Genomic DNA, 17,631 nt, shown 5'->3' with positions numbered 1-17,631 from the left:
TTGTAGAGCGTGGATTAGAAATCTAGTTTAAGGATGCTAGAAACTTGATAAACAGGCTAAGTTGTTAAAGTATTTACAAATAATGAATGATTATGACAAAGGAACTTCCTCGGACGTAAGCCGAGGACAAATTCTCTATTATTTCCCTTTTTCCTTTAAAGGTTACAATTCCTATTTTGCTAACTAACCGATTCCCCTTTTCTTTGGTCTCCCCTCTCCTTAAATGCTTCTTCTCTTGGTGCTTTATCCACGTGTTGTACAAATCTTATCCTCCTTCCCTGACACCACCTTCATCAAGTGTTTAAATAGTAACCAGAAGTTTCATTTCTACTGTTCAGGGGTCACTTCTCCATTAATGCGGCCAGGGAGGTAAGTGCAGGATCTTTAATGTGGAGGTGGCAGCCTTTTCCTAAGATATTTCTCTAACACCGGTGCATCTAAAGGGTACAGGGATCCCCCTCTTAACCAACAGTCTTTTCAGAACTCTGCCTTGATCTTTCTAGCGAATCTCTAAGTCCTCCCGGGTCTATCCGAGGAGAGATTTATCCTTGGATGCATCCTTGGACCCTCGGCGTATGGGCCGATTTGCAGTCATAACGGCCTTTTAATCAAGAACGAATTGGTCCTTCTTGTCAGAGCCCAAATGCCCAAATACCTACTCGGGTCCTTTTACCCCCCACATTTATTATATTAGTAATCCTTCTAATTATATAGAATGCATATTACAGTGTAAGTTCCACACGTATACATACGCACGTGCACGCGCACGCAAATGAGTTAGGAAATTTAAAGAATTAAGATTAATTTTAATGAATTTACAAATATTTAATTTTTTTTAGTTTTTGTGACAATTATTGTCAAAGCAACTAAACATGAGTAAGAATGTCATATTCTAAATTTATTATTATTATTCCAACTAAAAATTATTTTCTATAGAGTTTATAAAAATAATCATATAAATTCATTTAATATAAATAATTAATACACAATAATAGATAATTAATATATGCATTTATGATTCTCAAAAAAAAAAAAAAATATATATATATATATATGCATTTACTCTATTGACTAATTCGATGAACTAATACTTTAATATAAATGTAAACTTTGTTAAAGTAGAAAACTAAATAAAAAAAACTTCAAGAAATGCATCACAGCACAATTTCATACTCTCGAATATATATATATATATATATATATATTATATATATATATATATATATATATATTTTTTTTTTTTTTTTTTTATTGATTATCTAGGGAAGGTTAATTTTAATACCATCCCAAAAAATTAGTGCATCTCTCCTCTTAATATTATGAAAATTTTCTAGGAGGGGTTAATTTTAATACCGTCCTAAAATATTAGTGCATGGAATGTCAAATATTCACCAATTCGATAGATAAATTTTAATAGACGTTGCAATGGGCGATATGTACCAAATTTTTTTTTTTTTTTTAAAGCAATGATTAAGAGAGGAGAGGAGTTTAGAAGGCCTGGACATCCTAGTTAGAAACACCAACAAGCGTTCTAACGGAAAGAACCATAAATAGATAATGGTTACATTACATTTTGGCCATTTAACAATAAGAAGCATAGATGCCCCAACAAAAGTAAATGCCCTAAAATATAAAATAAAACCATCCAACTAGCGTTATTGACGCTTAAAGTCGCTAGTTCCTACAGCTCAAAGCAAATTCTCTCACACAACTGACAATCACTTAAGAATCTCTTTTGATACATGCCTCGATCAGGATAAATCTTTCATGCCATACATAAGTATCAACAGATTATGTTCAAATATTGAAGTAAATAGTGAGAAATCAATGGCTCAAATTAATTAACAAATCAATTCGGAGATTGTATTGGGTGGGAAAGTAGAACTCATCAATTGTGGCTGTCAATCCACGTAAACATTAAAAGTATGTGGCACGGAGGGAGATTAAGGGAAATAAGAAAAACTGAAGGAAAGGCGGCCAAAATATACTAAAATTCAGCACATTCTAGTCAATCTTTCAATCTCCTCTCTCTCCATCCAAACATAGGATAAGACAAACTAAATTACACATGAAAACCATTATCACACCTTTTTATATACCACCACAGTTCAATCTGGTAGCAATACTTTGCACTCGCAAACAATCCTAACATATCGTCATTGTCTATTCAACAATAATGTGGAGTGTAATTACATGTCAGGAAGAGCTGAAAGGGTTAGGCTGACTTTCCCCAGCTGGCTGTACAAAAATTTCAGTGGTTACTGCTTCTGTATAAATGGTTTTCCCTGTACGTTGTAAATGGCCCTGCTTCTTCAGGCTTTCTTAATGGTCCACACCCTTTCGACCAAACCATGTCATGTAATGCTCTCCCTCAGGAATAATTTTACCTTCTCTCAAAAACAACACAAAACTCCAAGCAGGTACTAGGGGTTATGGTTATCCTTTTCTTTCTCAGCCCTGGATGTGCCGCCAGTGTTTTTCTCAAAGGCCCGTTCATCTTGCCAATAATCTTAATCCCAACCCCCAAAATAATCAACCACGGGTTGTGGAGATAATCAAACTGACCCCCACAAAAGGCAAACCCTTCTGCATTCTAGGGCAGCAGATATACTTGGGCACACATGAGAGCACAAAACCAAGTTGCTGAATGCAAGGACTATAACCCATCAGAGAAACAGTTTCCTCTCTCAACCATTAAAATGGATTTTCTGATTTTGAGAGCTCTGACCCTGCTGAGGCTGCTGTTGTGGAGCCTGCAAGTTCAGCGGTGGTTGCGTGTTGTAGTGGGCAAAGGGCTGAGAGTAGAGAGAATTCATCAAGCCCTGCAAACAAGTCAGACAAGTTATAAACTTCTTCACTTGAGAGGACCACCTGCAACCAAGCCTTAAGGATGCAGAAAACATTTAGCCAAGAGCACATTGCATCAAACTCCTTGCTAAACACAGCAAGGTTTGGCAAACTACTCTCCATAGCCATATGTTTCTTACAACTTGGCATTTTCATAATTCTACCTACAAAGTTCTGCTAGTAAACAGCATTAAAATTTGAAGAAACCTGAGACTGAAGTGGGTTCGCATTTGCCACACCAAAGTGGCTCTGTGATGCATCATCTTGTGAGGGGTCATTGAAGCCAACCTGAGTAAATAGGCCTTGCGAACCATGCGTCATGTAGTCCTGAAACAGCAGAAATCAAAGTATAAGTTCAAAAAAGAAAAGGAAATAATGATAAAAGAAAGCATAAACACATTCAGAGTGGTAATGAACTCAAACCTGGGACATAAAATCATTCCCTGTACCAAAGCGAGAATATCCAGCTTGAGAGTTCTGGTTTAGAAAGTTCCCAGGAAACCCACCTTGTGCTCCTTGAGTAACATAATCGACAGCATATCCACTTTGAGAAGCCTGCAGACCAGGCCAGTAACACATCAACATAATAAACAGAAAGGTGAAATCATTTAATATTAAGCCACCCAATAAATAAATTTCATTAGTCTTATAAATTAAAAAGACAAACCCCTAATACACCTTGTAATCCCTAAAGCATCACACCCAAACAATAAATAGCACAACATTATACATCCCAGAGTTTCCAATACGTAATCAAGATCAAATACAACCAAACACTCCGCAATATGCAATATATATGACCAAGTATATAAAAGAATACTAGGATTTCCCTGACATGTACCTGAGTGGAAAATTCAGCAACATTATAAGGAACATGTGATCCCTGGCTTTTGAAGTCATCACCCAAGAATTCCTGATAATAGTTGAAAGACATTGAAATAAATGAAAATCAAGAATAGAACAAACATATATACAGTTGCATATGCAAGTACAATAAATACCTGAGACATGCCCGCCATGGAAAATCCATCTCGAAATGTTTGGCTAGGCCCTTGAACTGGCATCTGACACATAAAAAAATGATACTCAGGACATGACAACACTAATACGGGATAGAATACAAAAATTTGGCAAATAAATGTAACAAGAAAGAATGAGTACAGACATTATTAACAAACCCAGGTTGAGATAATGGACCACCCACAGATGGCTGGCTGTTTGGATTCTCCAGTGCAGGAAAGTTGAAAGTAGAGCCAATATTTCCAATAGCTTGCTGGGTGCCTTGTTGGTGAGGCAGATGACTGCCAATAGGAGCACCAGCATTGCCACGCCCAGCCCCAAAACCCCGACTGCCTGGTGGAGGGACATGAGGAACAGCTCCGACTGGTCCATGCACTGCTCCACGAGATGGAATAGCATATGGCTGAGAAGGGGGACCACCAGGAAATGGTGGAAGGGGAACCCGAGGCATTGGATAGCCCGCAGGATGCACCCCAGGCTTATGGGTACCATTAGGAGGGCCAGGAGATACAAAAGTACCTGCAGTTGGAACAAAATAGTATCTCGATCGTGTCATGTACTACTTCGAAGACATTATAATCTCAACAGTGAAAAAGGAGCACACTCAAGCCACTCTGCTGGATTTAAAGTGTCATTCCAGGAAAATACAAATAATGTAAATATACAATATGTTAGAAATAACATACCCCTACCACGACCGCTTCTTCTATCAGCATTTGGAGATGAGGCAACAGAACCAAAAGTATCATTAGGCACAACACCAGGTCCACCACCAAAGAAAAGCCTCCTATCGTTGTAGATCTATTTCAAAATAACAATATTAATATCAGCTCCTATCCACATAAATGCTTCATAATTGATAACCAACCCCAATGATTAACCCTCCCCCCCCCCCCCTTCTCTCTCAAAAAAAAAAGAGGAAGGAAAGCCCAAAAATTAAAAGAAACTCACATATCAACTTTTGAATTTCCATCACCTACCTTTTTAGGCTTTTGAAATTGAACCATACTTTGTTTCAAATTATTCAGAGGTCCTTCAACCAAGCATTCATGCTCCTGATGAAACATTAGCAAAAAAATAGGAGGACGTTGTTTAGTAACAAAAAAAAGGATTAGTTGCATCAAACTACGAGTGATCTGCAATACCACGCATTACATATTGAACAAGAAACCACTAATCACTTAATGTTGAAAGGTCAAAAATTAAGGATGTTGAATTAAAAGATACATGACCAAATCTCTGACATAATTATAAATAATAGCATAATATGCACACGATGTAAGATAAAAAATACTGTCAATCTGTGAAATGCTCCCTCTGCCTCAAAAATAATTGAAACTTTTAAAATGGCACAAGGATTTGACAATCAAAGTGGTATCACCTTTGATAATATTGTTTGCTTTTTGGAAAAAAAAAAAAAAAAAAGGAGGCTAATATAAAAAATAAAGTACAAATTCCACTTACAGAATCGTTCATACATTTTGAGACAACCAAAGAGGAAAAGGTTATGATCCATTTTAAGACAAAGAATAATAGTTGACTAGCTTCAACATCCCAGAATCAATTCCAGCACATTGCAAGTGCAATAAGATAGAGCCTTAGACAAACCACAATAGCATAAAACAAGGAAATACCTTGTAGTGTGTCAATAAGCTATTCCACAGTGGCTGTTTGCTCAGGACTTTAGGATTCCCCAGAATGACAATACCATATCGAGCACGAGTTAAAGCAACATTGAGCCTACGGGGATCATTAAGGAATCCAATTCCCTGTAGAGAAGGGAACCAGCAGTCAAACATCAATACATAAATATATCATGTATGAAAATATCTAGATACAAACAATATCTTTCTGGACAACATTCAGAATCCACCAATCACCTAAAAACACATACTTTAGGTATCCATTACATAACCTGTAGGCCACAAAATTAAGGGTTTTATATGAACTGCCAATATTGCTTACTTTTTAAATTAGTAAATCACACGCAACATAATGGGTTTTGAACCCTGACCTTACCCTCAGTCTTGTTCTTCTAGTAGAAGAATATAACAATTGAACTAGATCTCACTTGCACTTGATAAGTTTTGATAAAGGTTAGAAATATTTTACTACCACTACAGCTCAACCCAGCCCCCCTTTGAACTCTCAAATGCTAAGTGCGAACGGAGAATATAAGATTAGAAAATAATGAATATATGACAGAAATCAACTATACCTAGTAATCCAAAAAGGAGGACAAGGTAAAATATCTCTTCTGCTTTGACAGTTATTGCCATTTCATTTTGTTAAACTAGTCCATGAAGGTAAATTAATACAGGGGTGTCAAATCCTTAAAGCATGAACAAGCATATTAAATCTTGTCAGCAAATACAAGAATTGACAGTGAAACTTCATTCGAAAAATAGAAATAAACAACAACAATGATGACAATGGTTACAGGGACACCAATAATTAGAAACAAATGTCCATCCACTGCCTCTCATTAAAACAAGAGTTAACCAAGACCAATACTGAGTCTTCAGGTCAGAAATAACACTGAATAAATATCATAAATGTCACATTAACTAACCTGATGTTCATTACTCCTCACACATGACAGAATAATGTAGTCTTTTTCCCTTCCTTGAAATGAATCTACACTTGCAACCTGTAATAAACACAAGTTTTTAGAAACAGCAGGAAAAAGTTATTGTGCCCTAGGACTGATGAGTTGAATATAAACATTACCTCAATCTCCTTGTAAAGTTGCTGTCTAAGAGCACCATTTCTAGACATATAGTTCACAATATATGCTCTTTGTCCCTCATATGGTGTTATCACCCCAATCTGTGATATAAGGGATATAATTAATAACTGAGAACAGAACTGCACCAATTCAGAAGTAAAGAAGATCCATAGTAACCTGACTAGGCACTACACCGCTCCTTAAGAAAGTAGTTACAATCTTTTCGACATTAGCAGCCTCAGTCCTATTCAGATAGGATGTTCCGCTAGCACTTATCTCCTCTTGTCCCATCTACAAAACAAGCATATTTTATCAGACAGCTCACTGGGGGTGCCAGGGGGAGGGAGCCGAGATTTGAAAACACACCCAAAACAAAAAGGAGCTCAACCAGTTTTAACATCAAAATCAATTTATGATGATTTTAAGAATCAAACCAATGATTTCACACCCAAGCTAGATACAAATCATATAATGCACCAGTTATTTGCTAATTCTATTTATGTTCACTGTGACCAAAATCTAACTACAGGCAATTGATAGGCAGTTGTAATACCTGGACATAAAAGAACATTGGGCGATTGGGCACAGGCCAAGGAAAGTCAATTCCCGAAGATTGCCTCTCATTTATAGTTACTCCATTCTGTAGCGTGCCTTCATAGAAGCTGTTAGAAGGAAATTCTGACAGAGATGGGTGCATACGATATTGAACCTAGGTTTCAAACAGAATGTAAGAAATGAGTCTTAAAAAATTGTATATTGGGCAATGACAATAAGTACAATAAAAAGTCAGCTGTACATTTCAACACATCAAATTATTAACCTTTAACGAGTCCTTACAAATCAACAAAACTCCATCAAATAGCGTAAATGAATGGACAGCAAAGTACGAACAAATTTTCAACATGAAAAAGCCGTTTCAGCTATCACAGTACAGGATAAGCATGCATATACCAATTTATACCATCATTATAAGTAAGCAATTACCATCGTGAAAACAATTCACCACCATTAATTTATTATTCATCTCCCCCATTAATTTCTAAATTTCAATTAGTTTGTTATTACGTTAAGGAGAAATCAATTTAAAAATGACTTTCATTGTCTTGTTCAAGTATGTAGACTCCTAGCTCCAACAGTAAGAATGGGAAGGAGATAAAAGTAAAACTTTGAGACCTGCATGGAATTTATATAAGTTCCATAAAAACAGACATAATATATCCTACTCATTACCTGCAACCTAATCGGTTTCACCCCAAGTAGAACAAGACGTTCAAAGAGAGACTGGGCTAAGCCAGCACGAGCTGCTTTCTTGCACATAATGACTGGACCAAGCTGGCAATGGTCCCCAACAAGAACAACCTGATGCATATTTACTAGTCAGAAGACCACTCATGAAACAGGGAGAATAGAATGACAAGGTTAAACTTGATCTCTATACCTGCTTTGCCCCAAGAACCAAAGGAATAAGACATTCAGGTTCTGTAGCCTGCGTGGACTCATCAATAAGTACCTGAAAAAAATACAAAAACAAAACAAAAAGTTAAAAAGAGTAAGCTTTTAAACTAGTGAATCCTAGACAAACTTCCACATGTTAGATGCATTTCAACCTGGCGGAACCTAAAATTTGCCAATCGAGGATCTCCAGCACCAACACATGTGCAACAGATGACATCAGCACTTTGAGAAATCTCCCTTTCAGTTGCCCGCTTCAGTGCTTTATATTTTTTCTCATCACTGCTAGACAATTCTCCTGTACAAATTAGGAGAAAGAAATAAGAAAAAACCAACTTCGAACTCAAAGATGCAGTTTTTATTTAACAAAAATTAGGCATGGGAAATTCAAGAAGGATCTAAGTTACTAGGTAAAAGGTTAAAAAAAATGATATCCAAAGAAAGTGATTATGCAGAAATGTCCAGATATCAAAGCACACTCAACAAGCTTTATTAAAGTTCAATAAAATCTTCAAAAACAATTTGTAAGTTAAGTCAAACTCATTCGTTTCCTACATTCCCGGTGCAACATATTCCAAATATATAGTGGTATGATAACCTTAATCAGACACACTATTCAAGCAGAGGAACTTAAATTGACCTGGCAATGACCCCCAAAGGGAACTCTCCTTTAAAAATAAGAATAAATGAATAAATAAACAACACAAATACAAACAAACTATTATTTTATCTTCCACAGAGTAACCATAGTAAACTAATCCCCCAGTTACTTGTTTCCTACCTAAAGCAATCTAACTGCACAGAGCAGATAAAACAAGTGAATTACCTATTAAAAACAATAAATAAAACAATTGAATCACAATTCTGATATGCAAAGTATTCACCATATGTGGGGATCATTCTTTGAAGAGTTATACCTGAAGCTATATGCAACTGCATCAGATAAGGATGACTCAGCTATATCTTACTTAATGATTTCATAGTTGGGGGTGGGGGGATTTGAACCTGGATGCCTCTGTTGGAAACACCAGGACATGCCAACCATGACAAGACTCTTGGCTCAACTATTTCTTATTTAGATGGCCAAAATGAGAGGAGGATATGCTCTTCTAATATTAGATTCATTCTAGACTTTCACAATTGAGATTGCGTCAGTTGATTTATTCTTCAATATTTGGTATCCAAGCATTCCAACTAGAGGTTCACTGGCAATGGAAAATTTGATGTTTGATCATATAATGAGGCTTTGAGAGACTAGTGACATGACTTTCCCCTTGAAAAGGATTTCGTGTTAAGGCTTCAAAAAGGGCTTTTTATTTTTCTGGACAATGTTCTGGGGGAAGATTTTAACATTTTATAATCTCATGAGAGGAATTCCTTCATAAAAGGGTGCTGCATCTGAAGTAGTGGACAGACTATGGACCATTTGTTGTAGCATTGTGATACTGCCTATAAATTAGGAAGCTTTATTTTTTCATGTTTGAAGTAGATCGGGTAATGCCTAAAAGTGCTATTGATCTACCAAGTGGATAAAGGAATCAGTTTTTTTTTTTTTTATCATTCCTCCCTTGTTTGAAATCTAGCTCCTTTGTGCCTATTGTGGACATTATGAAGGAGAGATCCACCGTTGTATGTTTAAAGATGTGGAAATTTCACTGTTTGATGGCCATAGAGACTTTCATCCTATTGTTAATTTTATTGATTCTCCTACTTACCGATTTTAATTCTCTCTTTTTTGTCATTATATAAGGGCATTTCATGTGTTCACGAGAGGGTTCCTCTTCTTTAGGGGGGGGGGGGGGGGGGGAGACGAGTTTATTCACCAAACACGCTGTCAACACAACATAAAATGAAAATTTCAGTAGGCTTCACCCAATTGCATGTCTCCAAGAATCATAACACCTTGCATATATTCTGACTAGTACCCTTTGTTCCTGAAATTGAAACCTGAATAATCCTAACGCCTCTAAGCTTACAAAACCCAAAGCAGAATCAAACCAAGCTAGCCAATCCTCAAATCAACTGCTCCATTTTACAACACAGCAAAAACGGAAGACCAATAGTACAGTACAGATTGAATACTCTATCCATTAATAATAAAAATTTAAAAGGGCAAAAAAAAATGAGAATAAGCCTGACCTTGTTCATCTTTCAGTTGTTGTAACTTGTGAAGCTCACTCTTTTCAGATGTGTCAAGATGTCGAACCTGCAAGAATGTAAAACAGGCTAAGAACAGAGAACATACTAGTAGTATCAGACAGAATACAATAATGATGCCCACACACACCTGATAGTGAAGGGTCAGATGCTCAACCGGAGAACTCACAGCTTCCCTTGATTTTGCACAAAGCCTAACAACCTGAAATCCCCCCCCCCCCAAAAAAAAAACCACAAAAAAAGAATAAAATGTAAGGTAAAATAATTTTAAAAAAACAAATAAAAGAAAACAGTAAAATAGCAAGCACTGATTTTAAATGAAGCATCATTATGAATTAAAATTGAGCCCCTACCACCATCTATTCTGACAACAACAATCCTAACAGATATTTTGACTGCTAAACAGTTCCAAAACTTTATTCAATTCAACAATTTCAGACAACAATTTTCAAGACAAGCATGCCTACAAAATGCACTTGAAAGCAATAGAAAGCTCCATCACGCAAAATTTAATTAACCAAAAACATCTTTCAAAGATGCCTCTACACAATTATATATTGATAATGTCATTTAAAAAATTCAGATCAATTGAAGAATCTTTCACACATGTAGAAGATACTCTGAATAAAATTGTAATATGTCAATGACCAGATATAAGTAGTTAGTTTCTTCAAGTAAATGGAAATTATTTTATTTCTTCTTTTTGAGAAAATATAATGGTAATATGGTTTCAATTATCAACATTGCATAGGAAATTACTCTAATACAATGCATCATATAATTGAATGATAAGAAGGCAGCAGAATTAAGCATTTTAGAGAGAATCATCACTACAGTGGAAAGTAAACAGACAAGTGCATAAGCTTTATTTACAAATCCTGTAGTCCACTGCTAAGAAAACATCTCAAAAGTCTTAACATTTATGGTTCTTTATTGATCGCAGTTGTGCCTAGGTAATGCCCAGGTCCTTAAAAGTGATTTACCAGGGCAGGCCATGGCAGCTCAGAAAATAAAGAGTGGCACTTGACATTATGACAAGGTTTGCCTGAAAGAAAGACAGGAACAATGACACACAAAATTTGGACAAGGTAGGTGGTAAATGATGATGTGGGGATCCACTTTTGTAAATTCAATTGCCTTACGTTCAATAGAGTTCATGATAGATCCCCATACACAATTATGTTCTATCTAATCTCAATATTTTTCTCACAGCTGATGAAAATCTTACACACGATATTTTCCTTTGCAAAAAATAATCCATTTAACAGTAGATGTTTATGCACAGACGCAATAAGGAAAAGGAACTACATGGCCAGAAATGGCAATAAAAAATAGAACAGAATGCCAATATATATATATATATATATATATATATATATATATATATATATATATATATAATAGAGTTGGCAAAATTGCAAGCAAAGCTTTGCTTAATTACCTTTAACCCAGTAGCACTTATCTTTTCCGCTAGTTGGTCTACAGCCACATTGCTAGGGGCACAAACCAAAACCTGACAAAAGAATAATATTATCTAGTGTAATGACCAAACAAATAAATACAAATGCTAGGAAACATGAAATTAAACCTACTTGCCCCTGGCCTTGTTTGGCCATGTGATATACAATCGCTGCAGAGGTTACTGTTTTCCCCGTGCCAGGTGGACCTTGAATCAAACTTATAGGTTTCTGAAGGACACTCTTTACAGCAAACACCTATCAAACAAGTACAAACCACTCTGAGCAATCCGGTTACAATATCTTGCATAAAAGCAAGGTGTCACCCAGAATGAAAATGCAGAATTCTGATCATTACATATTCAAAAAGCTTGGCAGATTTCTTGATCATTACATGTACATCATTAGGCCTCTTGAAAAGGCTTATTGATGTAGCGTAATGCCCATTTTGCACTTAAACGAGATGTACATGGTCATAGGGTTCTATTCACAATCTAAGTGCCTAACTGTAGACTAGAATTTCCAACTTTTTACCATAACTAAAATATTCAACCAATAACATTAAAACATATATCTGTAGAGGAAGCATAACAATCAAGACAGAATTAAGTAGATGATCAGGACAGCATACTTGAGATGCATTGAGCTCCGGAAGACCAGGTGCGCCAAAACGACGAGGCAGTGTATTGCGAACCATTTGAACTTCAACTTCATGGCCCAACAAGTGGTGGTAAATGTACCTGCATGGATGGTGGCATTTAAATTCAAAGAGCAAACAAAGAGCAAATAACTCAGAAACAAAATAAGCATGACCCCTATAATTGACTGATCTAATATTTGAACACAGCACCCAGAATATTGACAGACTGATACACGAGTAAACAAATCAAACTAGGATATAATAACACCAAACACAAACCCTTAATAGAGTAGAAAAAAAAAGCATGGAAAAGTCCAACATATCTATATAAAATGTAACAGAATTATATGCATTACCATTGATATTCATATTACCTCTCCACAATATTCTATAACAAATTTCCGGAAAATATAAATTAGAAAAATCAAGATATTACAGCCAAGATTAAAGACTCCCTAAAACCTTTTTACATACAAACAAATGCAGACAGCTGAAATACCAGCCAACCTACCCGCTAACACTAGTCTCATCCACTGCAAAAGTTTTCATTGCTCCCTGCATGCGATCAAAGCTTGTACTTTTCCACACAAAATCAACACTGAAACCATGGTTTACATCAACTGGAACTCCCTGCATAGAATATTAAAAATATGCACTAATAATGACAACTAACTAAAAACTTGAAGAAACAAGCCAACTGCAATAACACTTTATTTACCTGACTAGCACGAAGTTCAAGTGCAACCTCCTCTTGTGCAGTTAGCTTGATCTGGAACAATATAAAAAGCATGTAATACACCCATACAATGTGGCTATTTGCCAGAGCGGTAGAAAGGAAATACTAAACAACATTTAGATGTCTCTCAAAAGAAGAGGCATACCACATGCCCCACTGACTGCCATGCTGGGTGTGCTGCATCTCCAGAATAACGCAGCCGCAACTCATCTCCAGGTACAAGGCGCAACTCATTGTCTTCCTACAACAACAGAACAGGCAGTTTAATTTTCGAAAAAGGAAAAAATAAAGAACTTTTTTAAGTAAATAATTTTCAAAATAGAAACAAAGTACAACAAATGCTCATAAAAGGCCGAGCAGAACAGGAAAAATTAAAATACCAGTAATGAGAAGATATTCACAAATAAAATGGAAAAACTGAGATAGTGAAGCACCTTTGGAAAAACAAAATATGCAATACGCTTCTTGTTAAGACCGATATCCCACCGAATTGTGACATTGTCTTTGCTTTGAGATTCTTTCATCATCTACAACAAATAAGATATCATAAGATGCCACACAATGTTTTGCATAAAGCAATGTTTTGTTCAGGAAATCAGAATAAATCATTCGAGGAGCATAAAGGCATCATTAAGCTAAATATTATCTTCTTTAGCACTCTACTCGGACAGAATAACGTAACCATATAAGCACAGAAAAAAAAGAGTAGAAGACATAAAGAGATATGAATCATACTTTATCATAGTCAGCCTCAAGCTTAATTAGTGGAGCAAATACATTTTGATACTGCAAAAGAAAGGTAACACCATCAATGTATTAGTCAACGGCCACATAAACTATAACTTCCACCAGCCTTCTCTGGTAGTAAAGCAATCATGTTGTTGGCAATCATTCAAACTCAGTCACCTGATATGCATCTTCGTACTTCAAGGCTACAGGCTGAGGTTCATCGTCCACACCAGGCTTCTCAAGATCTTCCAGGGAAGCATCAGGATTTGATTTCCAAAGTTCTTCAACCTTGTTTATCTGTTGAGCACTGATCTGGCGTGCCCTCAACTGCTCCTGTTCAGATGGGATCTGCAAAAATGCAACAGTTTATAAAAGTCTAACAAAAAACACCTCATATGTGAAACAGGAAACAATGCATAAAAGAAAACTAACCTTGACAAGCCACTGCAAAAAACACCGGTCATCGATCAGGGGACACCACTGGCTCAGGTCCCAATTCATGTCCTTCAATGCATTAACACTTAAGCAAGGTTCCCTACAAAGAAGAACAACCACACTCTCTGTCTTTGCCGAAATAAAGCCAAGCAAGAACACATTACGACATCCACAATTGTAGCATTCAAGGATTGTTTCTCCCAAAGGACTGTCTTTATGAAGACATACTTCCTTGTGTTTTGCTCGAACCTATAGAACCAACATTATAACGTAAAAAGAATTAATATCAGAGAATCATGTTCAATTGCAAAATGGCATATGATTTATCCTATATCAACTGGAGCAAACTATTGGTTCAAGAAAAATTCATCAATTTTCACCCATGTTGAATGAATAAACTATAGCATTTAAAAGCACTAAAGAAATTGAATAATCACTAACAAAACCTATAACTAATAATTAAGGGAAAACATCCATATAAATTATTCATATCAGTGGGTAAATATGACTAAAAGGTTACACTAATACTATTCCAAATATTAAATAAATAAAATTAAAGCAGTACCAGTACAAAGGTAAAAGGATACAAATTGGAAAGCAAACTGCAAAATATAAACCATACACTCAAAACTCTCACTTCAAATCGCTCGGTGTGGAGGTTAATACATAATTCCATAACATTACTAAGTCACCAAAAGCTTCTTTCCATCAGGACCAGAGGAACATATAGGTAAAATCACCATCAGAAAGAATGAGAAAGCTTTTTCTTCTTTTCAATATAGTAACATCATTAAAGAGTAAACATTGAATCCAATTTAAAATCCAAAGGTTAACTGAATCAAAGTTTTCCAGAGTTCCAATTTAACTAAAATTTGTGCAAATCTGTCATCTCCCATTTTAGCCCTAAAAATATATATATTTTTATCAATCTCTCCTCAAAAAAGTACATAACATATATTCATATGCAAGCTGAATCTTCATAGCCTAGCTCTACCCTATATGTGAAGAAAGGACAGGCTATATTACAAGCCCACACAATTTAACAAGCATAGAAGGATACAACTCTAGTACAAGGTACATCTGAGAAAATTCTAAAATTACTCTCTTAATGTCCTAATCCAAGTGTCATAAACACACAAATGGAAGTGATGACCAAATAAGTTAATTCAGAAGGAATGCTAACAAAACATATTTCCACAAAGTAGTAGAAAATTATTAGACATGTTCCTGATTGTTCTGTCTCTAAGAACAATCTGATGAAATGCTAGTCATCAAAATATCCCTTTTTTTACTTAAGCACAAAGCACAATGAAATAAATCAAATCTTTCTAATTACTTCTTGAAGAGCCTTCATTGTTCAGAAAATCACCTCAATATGATTTATTTTTTTTGATAAGTACAACAGAATTCAACCTATAGTGTCTACTCCATGATGATAGACACCAATTAGTTTTTGGCTATGATGCATAGGTACGGATACAGGTATGGATCTGATACTGGTACGGGGATACAACATTTTTTTTAAACAATACTGTACGGGGATACAACATTTTTTTTTTTTAAACTTAGGGTATGATACATTGGGAATTAGTGTATTAATTACTTATGAAATATATTCTATTTATATTTTTTATATATAGTTAAGCATTTATTTTACACATTGTTAAGCATATATCAAATTAAAAGCAATAATGGATAACAAGTGAATCCATGGCCATCAAATGATGTTTAGAATACAAATCAAAATCCAAAAGGGTAAATAAGAGATAACTAGGTAAGTGTTCAACATTGGAACCTATATATAAAACATATAAATAAAAATTCTTACAAGTTTGGGCTATCTCTCACTGTTGGGGTTGGGTTGTGTATCCTAGATCTATTGGCACTTCAAAAAAAAAAAAAAAATACTGGGTATGTATCTTAGAGGTATACAGTTGATATCAGTACAAACCCAAATCTCTTATTCAACAAAAAGAGACTTTACAAGTTAGCTAACTGGAACCCACACTTCAAAATGATATTAGTATCTACAAATATTGTTTTACCTTGTCTGCTAATTCCTAAGTAACCCTTAATTTCCAATTCAAAATTTCGAAATCAAATGTATGCATTTCATAATATCTGAGAGGCTAAAGGAATAATACCCACATTAGCACTAACCAAAACTAAGTAACTCCGGTAATTCCAAGGCTAACATTTAAACTATATACTTTAATTACCCATACAATCCAACAAAACTTTAACCTATTTACCACAAATTTCCCAGTCTACCCTTCTATACTCACATTATTCCTCAGATCAAACAAAACATAAACTGATAAAACAAATGCACTGACCAGGTGATTAACGATATGCGAGCCGGACGTGTTCCCTCTGGAATTGCAGAACCACTTACGACACGAGGGCACGTTGCAACGCACAACACATGCCGGGTTCGACACGCCACAGTACCGACACGCGTGTTCCGTGAAATCCCCTTTGCCATACTCGTAGCTCTCGTCGTCCCCGGTCTCCTCAAAGTTCAGCCCTCCCATCCCGGCCGCTAGGGCTTCCACCACCTGATTATTACTACTGCTATTGTTGTTGTTGTTGCTGCTGATGATATTGGTGTTGCTATTAGCATTCCCACCACCACCACTGCTGCTTCCCGAGCCGACTGCCCGAGCTTTTGTGACGCTTCCGGGGGCAGCCGATACAGGTGAGGTCTCGGACTGGTGGTCCGACCCGGGACCTCTGTCATTCGGGTCGGATAACGAATCGGAAGGCGTTGGCCATGAGACTGGAGAGCGAATCGGGTCGCGGAACTCTGGGTAGTCGAAATCCTCGCCCTGCGTGTTGAATTCGAGGAAAGTGTAGGCGTCGTTGGCTGTGTCTGGCTGCGACGCCGTTTCGAAGAGGTTGTTTGGCTGAGAATCCATCCTCAGCCAGGAGGGAGAAGGCGATTTGGAGGTGGAATTAGGGTTAGGGTTTTAGAGAGATTGGTAGATGTTGTTTGGGGGTTAGGGTTAGGGTTTGGTGAGAGAGAGAGAGAGAGAAAAAAGAAATAAGAGCTTTGGGGAAGAAAGAGAGAGTGAGAAATGAGGAAGGGAGAGTGTTTGTGTTTTGTGTGTGTTTTTTGGGTTTGTGCGTGTCTCGTGTGTGCGACGTCAGGGAGAAGGAGAGCGCGTGAGGAATGGGGAAATTGTTTGCGACGTTGGGGACACGCGCGGGTTTAATTGGGCAAAAATTTTAAGACCCCATAAACTACCTCAACTTTGGTTACACATGTCAAACTGTGAGAGGTTAAAGAAGAAAATAATTGATCTATGTAAAACTGACATGACAAAAGTTGTAGAGTTTTATGTGCATTGAGGGGACCAACAGTGTAAGTCACGTTATAGGGGGTTTTATCTTCCTAGCAATGCTAATAGCACAATATTTTACATAATTT

At 36.3% G+C, this 17,631-nt stretch overlaps 1 protein-coding gene across 1 annotated transcript; it reads right to left on the bottom strand.

Annotated features, from left to right (window-relative positions):
- Positions 1-1,963: 1,963 nt before the first annotated feature.
- On the bottom strand, positions 1,964-17,273 carry LOC142613109 (regulator of nonsense transcripts 1 homolog). Its single transcript, XM_075785308.1, has 29 exons — positions 16,538-17,273; positions 14,199-14,450; positions 13,944-14,114; positions 13,773-13,823; positions 13,472-13,564; positions 13,183-13,278; positions 13,020-13,070; positions 12,813-12,931; positions 12,293-12,401; positions 11,797-11,919; positions 11,646-11,717; positions 10,335-10,406; positions 10,187-10,253; positions 8,203-8,345; positions 8,034-8,105; positions 7,826-7,954; positions 7,149-7,304; positions 6,773-6,886; positions 6,598-6,696; positions 6,440-6,517; positions 5,502-5,636; positions 4,848-4,922; positions 4,554-4,668; positions 4,013-4,386; positions 3,849-3,911; positions 3,689-3,760; positions 3,271-3,402; positions 3,055-3,174; positions 1,964-2,822 (listed from the first exon to the last, which is right to left on the bottom strand). The coding sequence occupies exons 1-29, from the start codon at positions 17,117-17,119 to the stop codon at positions 2,688-2,690; spliced, it is 3,870 nt and encodes a 1,289-aa protein (XP_075641423.1). The 5' UTR covers positions 17,120-17,273; the 3' UTR covers positions 1,964-2,687.
- Between the last annotated feature and the right edge of the window lie 358 nt (positions 17,274-17,631).

Source organism: Castanea sativa, chromosome 10, assembly GCF_040712315.1.
Source record: "Castanea sativa cultivar Marrone di Chiusa Pesio chromosome 10, ASM4071231v1".
Lineage (NCBI taxonomy): Eukaryota > Viridiplantae > Streptophyta > Magnoliopsida > Fagales > Fagaceae > Castanea > Castanea sativa.
Note: the sequence above shows the minus strand (reverse complement) of the source record. Positions and strands in the feature narration are given on the sequence as shown.

Excerpts from the sequence above, each read along its gene's own strand:
- LOC142613109 (XM_075785308.1), bottom strand. The coding sequence starts at position 17,119 with ATGGATTCTCAGCCAAACAACCTCTTCGAAACGGCGTCGCAGCCAGAC. Across the intron at positions 6,887-7,148 it reads CAATGTTCTTTTATGTCCAG|ATGGGACAAGAGGAGATAAG; the intron begins GTATTACAACTG and ends CTTGTTTTGTAG. Across the intron at positions 2,823-3,054 it reads CGAACCCACTTCAGTCTCAG|GGCTTGATGAATTCTCTCTA; the intron begins GTTTCTTCAAAT and ends ACTTGTTTGCAG.